The sequence below is a fragment of the Rhododendron vialii genome, chromosome 11a (genome assembly GCF_030253575.1).
Source record: "Rhododendron vialii isolate Sample 1 chromosome 11a, ASM3025357v1".
Lineage (NCBI taxonomy): Eukaryota > Viridiplantae > Streptophyta > Magnoliopsida > Ericales > Ericaceae > Rhododendron > Rhododendron vialii.
Genome location: NC_080567.1, coordinates 13,259,009 through 13,273,562, shown reverse-complemented (window position 1 = coordinate 13,273,562; position 14,554 = coordinate 13,259,009). Strand labels below are relative to the sequence as shown.

At 39.5% G+C, this 14,554-nt stretch overlaps 1 protein-coding gene across 1 annotated transcript; it reads left to right on the top strand.

Moving 5' to 3' along the window:
* Nucleotides 1-5,076: 5,076 nt before the first annotated feature.
* Nucleotides 5,077-6,043, top strand: LOC131308466 (uncharacterized). The gene has a single exon (XM_058335403.1). It carries the CDS (start codon nucleotides 5,157-5,159, stop codon nucleotides 5,814-5,816), a length of 660 nt encoding a protein of 219 aa, XP_058191386.1. The 5' UTR covers nucleotides 5,077-5,156; the 3' UTR covers nucleotides 5,817-6,043.
* Nucleotides 6,044-14,554: the final 8,511 nt, after the last annotated feature.

Sequence of the window (14,554 nt, the reverse complement as noted above, 5' to 3'; positions counted from 1 at the left end):
AAGAGAGGTAGTTTTACATGTAGCGTGCTTGAACACAGTTGAGAGAATCAATGAGGGAGAGGGAGAGGGAGAGAAAAGAGGGGTAGCTGGACTTTGGAAAGGAAACGTTGGGATGCATCCCGTAACAGAAAGTCTACTACACACAGATAATCTGTGCATAAATTGTGCACGAATTTCGTTGTGGAGCCCACCATGGGTTTCACACAAATCATCCGAGCAGTTCATGAAATGTAAAATATTTTTTTAAGGGTTCCCGTGGAAAATAAGCTCAATTCAATGCCTATAGATGCTCGATCCAACCATATAACTTTTCATTATCCGAAAATCTGGATGAAAAGTTAGATGGTTGGATGAAGCACCTATAAGTATCGAATTGAGCTTATTTTTTACAGAAACCCTTGAAAAAATATTTTACATTTAATAAACGGCTCGGATGATTTGTGTGGGATCCGTGATGAGCTCCACAACGAAATCTATGCACAATCTGTGCATAGATTGTTTGTGTATAGCAGGACTGTAAAATAACTTATGGGGAGTTTTGAGGGGAAGTTATTTTTCTTCATTTGGAGGAAAAAGTTTTACGGAGTAAAATATTTTACCCCTGTATTGTTAACCAAACACTAGAAAAATGAGTAAAATATTTTATAGGAAAATGTTTTATATTGAAACAAACAGAGCCTTAATACCAGCCAATAACATTTTCAGTATTAACAAATATTTTTAGCATATTTTTTACGGATCTCAATTATCAAAATACATCTTTGACCGTCATTTTCCCAAATTTTAGCGACGTGAAGGCAGCCAGCAAGATAGTTTAGTGTGCAACGTCTCAGAAAGCCCGCCCCGGCCCATAGATTTCTAGTGCAGTAGTTATCGGGCCACGAGCCCGAGCTAATGTTGGAGTCCAGCGCTCCGATTTTAGGGCTGGTGATGTTGGGTTTGATGGGCTTAGGCTATTAGATGGGCCTAGAGAAATACTCCCTCCATCTCAATTTACTTGTCCCAATTCTATTCTAATTGGATTAAAAAACAAGTTATATTTTTAAAGTGATAATAAAGTTTATATCCCATATGGATCTTGTTTAATAGATCTCGATTTATCCTATAATTCAATATTTTCGAAATCACCTAAAACATATACTCCCTCCGTCCCATTTTTAAAGTCCAGTATTCCATTTTGGGCTGTCCCTTAATAAGTGTCCATTTTGTAAAGTTAGTGGGTAAAAATTGGTGCATTTTCTATTTTGCCCCTAAAAGTAGATTCCATTTTGAAAATTTAGTAAGTAAAAGTATAATGATGATGTCTCCATAAAGAGTAAGTAGGGAAAGTGGAGGTAAAATTTGATGTGAGAGGTGTAATGATGATATTTTCTTAATAAGTTGGAGTTACGAAGCGAAACATTTAAAAAGGGACGGAGAGAGTAAATTATAAGATATAATTAATTGAAAAATGACACAAACTCTCAAAAATGACAATTAAATTGGGACGGAAGGAGCACGACCGTGGAGTAGAACAATAATCAGGGGCTTTGCCTGCCCATCACTCCACTTTGGAATTGAATTTTTCAAACCAAAAAAGTCCCCCTTTTAAGTCTTCCATGGAATACTCGGTACTTTATATTTTGGGGTGTTTTGGAGTCTACTTTTTGACTTTTCATTTTCAGCTTTTTAGTTTTTTGGTTTTTTGGATTATGATTGAAATGTATTTTGAGTAAAGTAGAAGTGTTTGGGAGATATGTGCAGAATGTATTTTGAAATTGTATCAGTGTTTGGTAAATGAATGTTGAAAATGAATTATTGGTTGATTTTTTACCGGGTTGTCCTTTGTTATCTGTCTTTCCTTTAGCACTGCCGTACCCCTCCACTCTCTGTTTTCCTCTCTCAAACATTTTCCATCTCTAATGCTATCCTGCCTATTTGAGATAAGTGGTAAAAATCTTCTACATCTGGAATCCAAAAGCCACTCCATAAGAAAATCCAGTTTAAGAAAGATCAATTTGTCAAAAATCGGAAACCCCCAATTCATAAAACTGGGTCATTAGTCTTTAGAGAATCCTAGTGAGAGGGTACAGCAAGAGTTTGAGTCCTCATCGACATGCAATTGGTTGTTTTGGTCACTATAATTTTGGTGGATCCTGATTTTCGATGGCAATGTTTGGGGTGGTTGATTGCCGATCAGTGGTGGCGATGCTGGGTGGAACGGTGTCGTGGTGTAGATCAAGTCCGGCGACACACAAATGTTTTCCGGCAACGAGATGTGTGGTGATCCTTCTGCTTCTCCTCTTCTCCTCTCTCTCTCTCTCTGTATTGCTCTCTCTTTGGTGTCGGTAGAGGCACACAGATGTGAGGAGTGGCTAAGATGTGAGGTTAAAACTAGAAAATACAGGAGTAGTGTTAGGGTATTTTGGTAATTAACCATAAAATGGGAAAATAGCATAATGCAAAAAGGACCTCTTGGCCTCTTTTTGACTTTTATTCTCTAAACCAAAAATTGAAGAATGTGTTCTCTGTTAATGAGTTTTAAAAGGAGACAGCCAAACAACTAAAATGAAAAAAGAAGAAGTTGAAAATGCAATAATCAACCTCCCAAACGCCCCCTAGAGTGCAACGCGTGTTCGTTATCTGACTTTGTGACTTTTCAAGACCTTTTTTGTGTGTTTATAGTTAAATTGTTTAAAGTGCTAGTTAGTATGTATAAAAAAAAAAAAACCGATATAAATCAATAACTTCGCTTATATTTTTCGTTAGTAAACTTTGTTTGGATATAGTCAATACTTTTATGATCTTTTATTGCTCAGGTTTACAAGAATGAGAAAGGTAAAACGGATCAAAAAAAATGAAAAAGAGAGAGGGGTAAAAAAATTTGAACTCAAAAGTCAAAACTAGAAAAGACTGACAGACATTAAACCCAACCACAAACACCTCACGAAGACACATCCAGGGTTGCCCAGTGGTTCGAGTGAATGCCCAGATTTTAAGAGTACTCCTCAAGGTATGGGGTTCAATTTCCCACAGGGCCAGGTGAGTACTCTGAAGTAAGTGAAGGTTTGTGACTGGTGTGGCCGCGCTAGCTCCTCCAAGATTTGGATTGTGTAGTCGGGTCCATTTAGCTTGATTGTAGGGTTGTTCCTCCATTAAAAAAAAACACCTCATGAAGGAGGGCAAACACATATATTATTAGAGATATAAAAATTACACGTGTGGTGTGACTACTGGTTCAAACTAAATAAATTTTCTGGAGTAATTTATCTTTGGCAGTTTTTTTATTTTTATTTTTTAATTTGACTCTTGCATGTGTTCATCTAGAAACAGGTGTTGGTAAGACACAGTCAAGTTTGCCTATTTTGACATTGGAACGCAGTACTGCTTGTTTTTCTCAACCATTGACTTTCAACCAAACCCCTGCTCGGCTCATGAAAGAGCATTTACACTCCATGGGATGGATCTGTGTGAAAACTGAGAATATGAGTCAAACCAAAAGGCCTCTGCTCTCTTTTCTTTCTTTATTCTGCACATTCTGGTGATATATACATATTTTTGACCTTTTCAAACCAAGATTTGGCTGCATGTTCAAGTCAAAAAGTAAAGAAGAACCTGTTACAAATAATATAAATTGCATTAAACTTCATAAGGAATCATGTAAGAAAATACTGATCACGACGTAGCTATATCTATGCATAAAAGAAAAAATCATACAATACAGAATATAGACCATGATGGGTATAAATTCTATCGATTAATGTAAGAATTGGACTCCTGATATCCTAATCAACAATATACATTGATGACAAATTGAGTTAGTCCAATTAATTCCCTAAATATAATATTTGCATCCAAAAAAAGAAGAAGAGAGATGTGTATAGCATTGTTGTTTTGACACTTTATTTTTTATACTTTTTTACTTCAACTCACGTTATTTAGTCGCCTCTTGATAAACTCCACGAATACAATGTGTCGAATTCTTGTTTTTTGCCACTTTGTATAGAAATTTCACGTTTCACATGAAGTAACAACATAATATTTGAAAATGACAAAACATAAGCAACAACATTTGATCTTATTCCCGTAAATTTATGGCAATTAATTACCACTTTCTGTAGCCACTTCCTAATTTTCGGTCTACCAACATTTACTAACACATTGTTTTCTTCTCTTCCCACCTTCCACCCTGCTTCCTTCACATCTTCTCCTTTCCCTCTATCATACGGACCATCGCGCATTTTATTCAGGCCCTTCTTCGTGAATAATACTCCCTCCGTCCCTATTTAATTGTTCATTACGGTTTTGCGTGCATTTTCATTGGTTTATAAATTTCGACGTATATTGCAAAAAATATGCAATATGAATCTAATTTGATAGATCTTAATTTTTTCTATAAGACAATGATTTCAAAAACATAAAACGTTATATATTTCGAGCGATATAAGCCGTTAAAATATATGCAAAACCGCAGTGGACAAGTAAATAGGGATGGAGGGAGTAGAATACATGAGGTTTTGAATCTCGGAATACTTTGGAACGTTGAGGCCAAGAGTTCAAACCATGTAGACGTGTATTGTTGTTCACAAATCGGTGATTGCAATGATGCCCTTATAGAGTCAAGAACTCATGAATCTTTTTGTTTTTTGCTTTATGTTTTTTTTTTTTTTTTGGAAAGACTTCCATGATGCATGCTTCCTAGTTTGCTTTGATTTGAATTTAAACAGTCTCTATAGCCTTATTCTCTTTTATAATTGACTCTTAATTATTACTCCGTATTGAACTTGTTTCGACTATGTCATTCCAGTATGTGAGTTAAGAGAACGGGGCTCATGTTTGTACGACAAAGGTAGAAATCTCTTATAATTATTTTGCTACTGCTATGTATTTATCATTTGGTTTTTGGGTTTGTTTTACTCCATTTTCCATCACTCTATTTTTCACGATAAAAATCACATTCTTTGATCATAAAAATAAAAAAGAAACATTCACCAAGCCCAGAATTACTTAACCACGGTTACGCCCAGAATTACTTAACCACGGTTAACATGGCCCCCACCCAGCCCCGCCCTTTTATAAGCCAACCTCTTCGCGTCTTCAGCAGTATATCCAATCCATCCAACAAACTATCATAGAGAAATATTCAACTCCACTGCGAGATCTTTCAGCACCGTAAAATGGCGTTCTACGCGGACGAAGAAGAGGTCTGGAAATGTCCAAAACACCCTTCCAAGCGTCGCAGGACCGGAATCTGCCCGACCTGCCTCAAGGACCGTCTCGGCACCCTCTGCCCCGACTGCGCCACCGCGCGCCCCTGCAACTGCTGCCCCACCGCCGCGACGGCCTCGTCTTCCTCCTCCTCCTCTTCCTCTTCCTTCTCTCTCTTCTCCGCCTTCGGCAGCCGACGCGAGTCCTCGACCGGGGCGCTCGGCTCGGTGGGACGCGTGTCGAACCTCATCGACAGCGAGCCGGCCTTCCGCCGCTCGAGGTCCGTCGCGATACCGTTCCTCCGCTCCCGGTTCCCTGACCGCAGCGAGTCGGAGAATCCGAGGAAGTCGTCGTTCTGGTCGGTGTTCAAGACGCACAGGGGGAGGAAGTGCGAAGACGAAGGAGAAGAAGGAGAATCGAACAGGAACGGGGAGGCGGAGGTGGAGGATAATAATTACTTAAGGAGGATGATGAGGAGATCGAGGTCGGTGGCGTCGGGCATCGGAGATGTTAGATCCTCGGCGTCGAGGAAAGGGATCAGGGGTTGGCATTTTCCGAGCCCGATGGGTGTTTTCCGGCACTCCAAGTCCAAAGTCGTTCACGAGCGATCCCCTTTGTACAGAGGTTGATTTAATTTTGTGCTCAAATCTAGAAACTCAACAGCTTGAATACATAACAACTAAATAAAAACCAACTATTTTGACTGTTTTTTTTTTGCATCATCTATTTTGACTAGTTTAGTGGGTATAATAGTCCACCGATGAAAAAACAGTGTTTCCAATTCTTATGATTTGTCTGGATTGGGTATTGCAATTAATGGAATGAGCAATCATATGAACTCAATTTTGGAACACAACTGCATCTACCAAAGTCTTTTGATGCACTTGAGCTCACATAACGCCTCCGATGTGTGTCCGGGAGTTGTGTTCATAGACTTTTTGTAATCGAATTGTTACCGAATTATCCCATTCCTATAAGTTTCTTGCTGCATGTGGTTTCTGTTAGGTTGCCTCGTTAATCAATTCAAGTGTTTGAGTTCATCTTACTAGTTCCATGCATAAACTACAGTTTCATTCATGAATCGTGCTCTGTTGTAACAGAGGTTGGTTCAATCTTCCGCTTTAAGCTTCTGGGACAAAAAAAACTTCAAAGAATTGACAAGGTAGATTTTGAGAATATTTAATCTGGTGTTGATGTGTTATAGGAGTACTATATATTTTCTTGGAATTAAAATCTTTACGTAAGTTGATGAGAGAGTGGGTACTGCACAAAGTGTACGATTATTTTATTGTTTTTGTTAGTCTAATATATGTTCAGAAATACTGGTGGTTTTGCAAGATCTATTAACCATCATAAGTTTGCTCCTGATGATGGTGCCACTGGACCCTGGTTTTTTTTTTGATAACTGGATGTCCGGACCAACTTGTGCACATCTCGATTAATTTCGGGGCCCTAAATGTAACGATCGGGCATAACTTAGAGCATTTCCAACCTTGACCCAATTTAAGACCCAAATTTAAAATTTGGGCAAAACCCACAAAAAATTCTCTCCAATCTTTGACCCAAACCCTTTCTCATTTTGGATTTTAGCCATTTCTTTTCCCAAATTTGAGACAACCGAAGTCTCTCCCTATTTGTTTTCTCAATATTTCAACGGTTCTTTTCTCTTTCCAACGGATCATTCTACGCCATTCTGAGAGCATGAGCATGGCGTCTACGACACCATGGCATTCCCAAGCTCGGATACCTACCCCCATCTCTCTCTCTCTCCTTTGATATTTGAATGCTAGAGTCTCAACAATCTCTCCCTATTCTCTTTGAAAGAATCCTTAAGCTGACTGTGAAATAAGAACTGCATCGTTGAGGAGATATGTGTGCTACCATTTTAGCCGAAATCGTTGGGGGAAACAAAAATGAATTGAAATAGTCTTGAAAGCATAAAAAAAATAATATATTTGGATAAGGGATCATTTTGCCATTGTAGTTAGCCTACCCAATGAGTTTTTACGCAAATTTTTATCCAAATTTGGGTAAAAATTTAGAGATGCTCTAATGGCCCCAAGATTTAAAATACTTGGCTTTCATTAGAATGAAACTTGTGATCTCGTGTAGAAGAGTACTTATTGTTTTCGCAAAACTATTTGCCCATAGCCCAAACCCTTTGGGGTTCTAGACTCTGATTTTTTGGTTCGGAATCTTTTTGAGAACCTCATAATTTGTGCAACAGTTAGGTGGTCCCTTTCACCAGGGGCCATGATTTATTATTAGATTTTGATTTGATAAAGAAGTGACTACGGCATATGAGATCAATTATTTTTTGGGGGTGGGTTAGTTTAGATATCCCACCATATGATGATTCAATTGCCAGTGGGGTCAAAAGCTGTTCCACTTTTTAAAAAAGAAGGCAATTTCAAACTCAAAAATCATATATTTGCGCAAATAATTTTCCTACAAATATGAATCTTGTTTGATAGATCTTGTTGAGATCTTTTAAACGGTACTAAAAAAATTGAAAAATTAATTTTTATTTTCGTTATATTTGAGTTTGAAATTACATTTTAAAAAAAAAATTACTTTTTGAAGAAAGCAGAACGGAGCCTCGGTCTGTTTAGTAGAACTTATCTTGTTGAATACATTATTATCAGTAGACAAGATGATTTGAGATTATATGATTGCAATGTAAACTGAAAATCATGATGGGCAGCTAAAGCAAACAGTTTGTGAAGTGGGATGTCATTGCTCGTTTGATGGGTTCGCATTTCTTTTTCCTTTTTTTTTTTTGCTAATCAAAAGGGTGGAGGGGAGTGTGCACCTATGGATTTCTTGTTTTCTCCGGGCCTTGGGTCTAGTGTTCTAATAGTCACACCCAGAAGAGAATTGTTACACTTGCTTGAACCCTCCGGGTTCTCTTACTCTATTATGTTACTAACTTATTCAATGAATGTCAGTTTGATATATAGATAATATTCACAGCAACTTGATAGTCCTACGATCATGAACTCCAGATATAGACACCACAAAAGTTATGAAACTGCTTTGGCGGCTAGGTGTAATGCCTTCCGATAGAGAATTTGTAACAATCCTGATTTTTGGTAAATAAAAATTTCGTTAAATATTTGAATTTTATTTTTAATTACTTGGATTGCTTTTAAAATTTCTTTTTAATTTCTAATAATCCGACATAATTAGATTTTAGTCCTTAAAATTTATATTTCTTGGCTAGAAGCCCTACATGGTTAGTATAGTTAGTTTATAACCGATTAGTTGGAGAAAATAAATTACCTAGTTCCTTTCTCTTTCATCCTTTCGTTAATAACTGCTAGGAAAACTTGTAACCGTTAGGTAATAGAGTTTTAATGGCCGATAAAGCTTTGATGTGACAAGTCAAGAAAAGAATATTGGGTCATGTCATGTCAACCTTACTTTTTCTTTACCCTTTGGTCCATAATTGTTAGGGAAGATATTACCCATTGGATAATAGCAACTAGTCTACTAATAGATATGTATGTGCGTGTGTGTGTGTGTGTGACAAGACTAGTCACATAGGAATCTTGTACCTTGCTTCCAAGAAGTCAACCTTGTCATTTCAACATTTCATGTCAACCTTATTTTTTCTTTACCCATTGGGTAACAAATGTTAGGGGAATTACTATCTCTTGGTTAATAGAGATTAGACTTGCCAAGTGTATATACATATATATACAGCTTGACAAGACAAAACATGCCTGGGTTATAGCCTTAAGCCTATTTATACCAAAGTTACTAGAATTTTTAAGTACATATATAACCATATATGTAGTTATATATACATATATATATATATATATATATATATACACACACACACACACACACATTGGACTAGAGAGAGAGAGAGAGAGAGAAAAAAAACCGAGAGGGAGAGAGAGAGGAGAGGCCGAGAGAGAGAGAGGGAGGGAGAGTGTGTGCTTGTGCATTGTCCACTCCAACAAGCTACCTTGTAGCCTTAAGGCTATTTATGACCATGCCAATCCATTTCTAGCCTTCCAAATTACAAACCTAGCCTTTGATTATGTTCTTTCTTGCAAGCAACATCAACCTAGGACAAGACTAGACAAAACCCCTTCATGATCACCTAGTTCATAGCCTAAAAGTTGGATTGACAAGTGAGGGAAGGCTAGGATCTTGATTAAAGACTTGATTTGACCAAACAATGAAGCAAAATCCATGGGAAAGAAGAGAGAGAGAGGGCCGGCCATGGGGGAGGAGAGGGAGTCCAAATTTTTGCTATAAATAGCACCCCATTCTCACCAATCAACTCACACCTTCATCCTCCAACTTCTCTCTCTAAGAAAACTTGTGTTCTTACTTGTTCTTGCTTAGTTTTCCTTGTTCTTGGAGCTCTTCTTGTGTTCTTCAAGAAACTCATCCCAAACCACCTTTTCGATCCATAAAGTAGAGTAGTTTTAGTCACAAACTAGTTTCGAGAGAAACCCTTCTCTTTCGAAGCTCCCAGAAGCTCACCGTAAGAAGTTACTCCGCCCAAACACCAACTTACTTTCCATAGTCGTCAACTACCGCCAAGAAGAAAGGTAGAGTCCCATATACACTATCTCTAAGTATATGTAGAGTCCCTTTGTCCACTAAACTCAACCTATAACATAGAACCGTATGATGGAAAGTATAACGTAGAATCTTTTTATACCTTAACTTTAAGTATATAAAGTTATCTATCGCCTATAGGATTTGAAATGCATGATAGTTAGTAAACTTATTCTCGCTAATGGAAGTATGAGCATGTTGGAATAATCGACTTCTACTCTAATAAACATGTGCTGCTTTGAATTTACCACAAAGGTAGAAAGAACGGTTTTTCAAAAGATAAGACTTTATCGTTGATAGAAGTATTCATATTTTGATATTTAAATGGTTATGAGCATGTGTTATGAATTGTTTGTATTACTTTTCTTGTTGTAAAGCATAAGTGATTTTCACTCCAAAGGCGTCCATACATGTGGCGTTATGTTTTAAGTTGTGATATGAGCATGATAGAATAATATAGAGATGGATGATTTTGCTAGCTTAGTTTCAAGATTACAATGAATGATTTATGATGTCGTATGTAAAAAGTCCTACCGCGAAGTCTAAGCATGAAAACGTGACACGAAAATCGAGAAAGTTAGAGACATGACACCTAGGGTGTGTTAAAGACAATGTGTGGATTTGAAACCCCAATGTGGCCGGACTTGCCCATTGTGTGGTATGTGTGCGTAAATGAATGATTTTTGAAAACCCAATGGGAACCCGGAGCATCGGAACCATTGTGGTATACTCGAGAACCCGAAGCGGCGGCATCGAGGGATGAATTGTGATTTTTGAAAATCCAAATGGGAACCCGGAGCGGCGGAACCATTGTGAGAATACTCGGGAACCCGGAGTGGCGGAACCGAGGGTTTGAATTGTAGATTGGTTATCCGTGGAGAGGAGCCAATGCCAAATTCCATGTTTTTGTATGCCAATGGGAACCCGGCGCGACAGAACCATTGTGAGGATACTCGGGAGACCGGCACAGCAAAACCGAGGTTGGGTGTGTTAAAAACGATTTTGAAAATGTTGATATGGTTATGAAATATGGAAAATGGTGACACGGTCTACGAGGAGTCGCGTAGGAGAAAACTCGGAATATAATGGATACCAATGTTAGTTTGGATAATGAATGTGGATGTGTCATTGTTAACCATTTTGTCAAATATGTATAAACTATGTGGAAATCATTAAATTTATGATTGATTGTTCGTAAGTTAAAGATTAGTGAGTATGGGTTGTTCTATTGAGCTTTTGTAGCTCACGGTGTTACCTTTGGTGACCCTGACATATTAGATTGGTGGCGACGCCGGTATAATGTGTCAAATCTTATAGACGAATAGGGTAAACTCTACACCTTCGAAGCCTTTGGAGCCGAAGAGCTAGCCAGAATGGAGGAAGAAGTGGAGCAGTAGATAGGAACCCTAGTTCCCTCCGTTATTTGAATAAAAGTACTTTTGTAAGGTTTATGATGTAATATTGAGCCAGACTCCATTTATTTTTCAATGAAATTTCCTATTTAACGTTCCCAAAATTCGGGGCGTTACAACTTGGTATTAGAGCTTTAGGTTCAAAATCTCGGCCATGGGTAGAATGGGTAGAACCATAAGATAGTTTGACCGTTGCACAAACGAGAATTTAGTTTAAGTTTACCGTCCCAAATTGGGTGGAATTCTGACACAACAATCTTCGGATTGAAGCAAGGTGTGAAAATTGACAGTACTACCGAGCTGAGAATTCCCGAACAATTGGATGATGACTTAAATCAACGATCGAATGTGGAACTAGAAACTTGAAAGTTTTCTCTAAATAGTTAGTAAACCCTTGTCCTAAGACGTTTCTAATTGAGGTTTAAAACTTTTCCTTGTAGATGAACCACTTGGATAACCTAGTCGAGGCTCAACGACTCAAAACCGCCCTAGAAACCATGACCAATCAACTAGTGGAAAGTTCCGACTTCATTGCTGCTGTACTCGCAGAAAAATGAGATTTCATGAGGGTACAGCAGAATACCTCTATTCCCGTGGAGGAAGACGCTTGGTTTCCTGAAATGTTCCCAATCCTGTATGCCTGCTATTAGTGCTTTGGTGCCTTACCCCCGATGGAGGACTTGGAGGTTGGAGTTAAGGAGGAGGAAGTCGATGGTGTTGAGGACGCTAATGAGATGACTAAGGAAGAGAACCTGTCAGGTGAAGGGAATCTCGAAGAGTACAAGACCCCAAAAGCCGAGGACGCCAATTAGGCATACCTTAGGCCGACCTAGGAGCAATTGTAATCCTTCGGGATATAGGATGTCGGAAACTAGGATCATTTATGTTTGTTAAAGAATTTTCGAAGCGGTACTCTTCCTATGTTATTAATAAAAAGTTTATTTCAGTTACTACTTATTCTTATATGTTTCTTGATCACTATTTATGTACATGCTTATCATTGTCCCTACTTGCCAGTATAGTGGAACTCTATGCTTATAAATTCCTGCTTATTTACAAAAAGCTTGCTTGTATTAAGAGAGTACTGTTGCATACTACTTGATAAACTACTTTTGACTTTTGAAAGAAACACCCTTTGCAAAAGGAAAATTGTTTTAAGTAGACTAAAACCCCCTTAAAAATTCTACTCGTAGATGGTGAACCGACGCAACGGAGTAGGACATGGTAACGGAGGATCCTCAAACGCAAACCCGACTTAGCCCAAATCATGCAAGCGTTCATCACCGCCTTGAACGCTAACCGCCAAAACCAAAACCATAAAGACGGACCCATGAACTGAACTCAAGCAATGAACGAGTTCTGCAAACGTTGACCTCCGACCTTCCACAGAGACACCAACCCCGTCGTAGCCAAGACCTGGCTGAATGAAGTCAAGATGATCCTTAGGACTTTAGGGATTACCCAGGACGGAGACCGTGTGGCCTTGATCACATACCAATTGAAGGGAGAAGCTTCCTATTGGTGAGACCTGATGGAAGCAACCCATACCATAGCCACCATGACCTTTGCTGAGTTCGAAACCCTGTTTCTCGACAAGTGCTTTCCCACGCATCTTCGCTTAGCCAAGGAACAAGAGTTCTTGAACCTAAAACAAGGAACGATGACGGTCACCCAGTACGCGGCCAAATTCGAAGAACTGTCCTGCTACGCCGTAACCTCCAAACCTACTGAAGGCAAGAAGGCAAGAAGGTTCGAGTGGGGGCTGACAACTACTCGAAAGGCCGTAGTAGCCCAAGCTTTGACCACCTATGCCGAAGTCGTGAAGTGTGCACTCCGGTTAGAGAGTAAAGAGACTGACTTCAAAACCCGATGGAGGAAGGTGACAGGCAGCATTGGCGGACCAATCCAAACCCAACCACCCAATAACAACCGTGGACCCTACCCTACCAGACCCTTCACCCCGTCACAGAACAACCAACCCTGGAAGACTGGTATCCCCGAAAATGGCGAGCCAAAGAGAGGTGGTCAAGACATGGAGACAGTTTAGTGTTTCAATTGCCAGGCTATGGGTCACTATAAGTGCGACTGCCCCCAACTTCGAAGAGAAATGAATGGAAGCTTTGGAGATCATCAGAGAGCTCAACAACTTGGATCGGTCGGTTTTGTGAGACAAAATCTTAGAGGTCCATCGCAGCAGCAGAACGGGCAAAGCAAGGGAAAGCAGCCCATGGGAGCACAATAGAGTACTGGAGGGCGTATTTTTGCGCTACAGACAAAAGAGCAGGAGCAGGATCCCTCTGTGATCCAAGGTACACTACCATTGTATAGTACCTGCGTACAAGCTTTGTTTGATTCCGGAGCATCACATTCGTTTATATCTTCTGCCTACGTAACCGCTCTAGTACTAGAAACAGAACCCCTAAGTACGAGTATGAAAGTCACGTCACAACCTGTGCCTAACCTGCGACCTTAGAGTGACCGACATGGCAGATTTCGGCATAATCCTGGAGATGGATTGGTTATCAGAACATCGAGCGGTCATAGACTGCCATCAATAGATAGTAACAGCTTATACCCTAAAAGGGACTCGTTTCCTTTTAAGGGGGATAGATGGACGGTGAGTTCGGCGACGAAAAGATCAAAGTAGCAGAACCAACTGTTTGGATGGCCAGCTAGCCTCCAATTAGAAGAAGCCGATAGAATGGAAGTGGGATTACCACACATCGTTTGCAAGTATGTTGACGTTCTCCCTGAAGAACTTCCTGGCTTACCACCCCAAAGAGAGATAGATCACTCTATAGGACTCCAACCTGGAACCGCACCAATCTCTATAGCACAATACCAAATGGCCCCAGCCGAGCTAAAGAAGCTCAAGACCCAATTGCAAGAGCTATTAGACAAAGGAGTTTTTCAGACCAAGTACGTCACCGTAGGGAGCACTTGTACTGTTCGCGAAGAAGAAAGAAGGGACGCTTCGACTATGCATCGACTACAGGGAGCTAAATCAAGTCACCATCAGGAATCGGTATCCATTGCCAAGGATCGATGACTGATTTGATCACTTAATAGGAGCAACTTGCTTTCTAAAAATCGATCTCCGATCGGGCTATCATTAGCTAAGGATCTAGGATGAGGAATATCGCCAAGATAGCTAGATACAGACACTACGAGTTTGTAGTAATGCCGTTCGGGCTGACAAACGCTCTCGCAGTATTCGTGTGTCTCATGAACAAGATCTTTCAACCCTACTTAGGTAATTTGTAGGTGTTCATTGATGACATCTTGACATACTCTGCCAAAAGGAGGAGCAAGGAAGACACCTTCGGACAATACTACAAGTACTCCGAGATAGCCAACTCTATGCCAAGACAAAT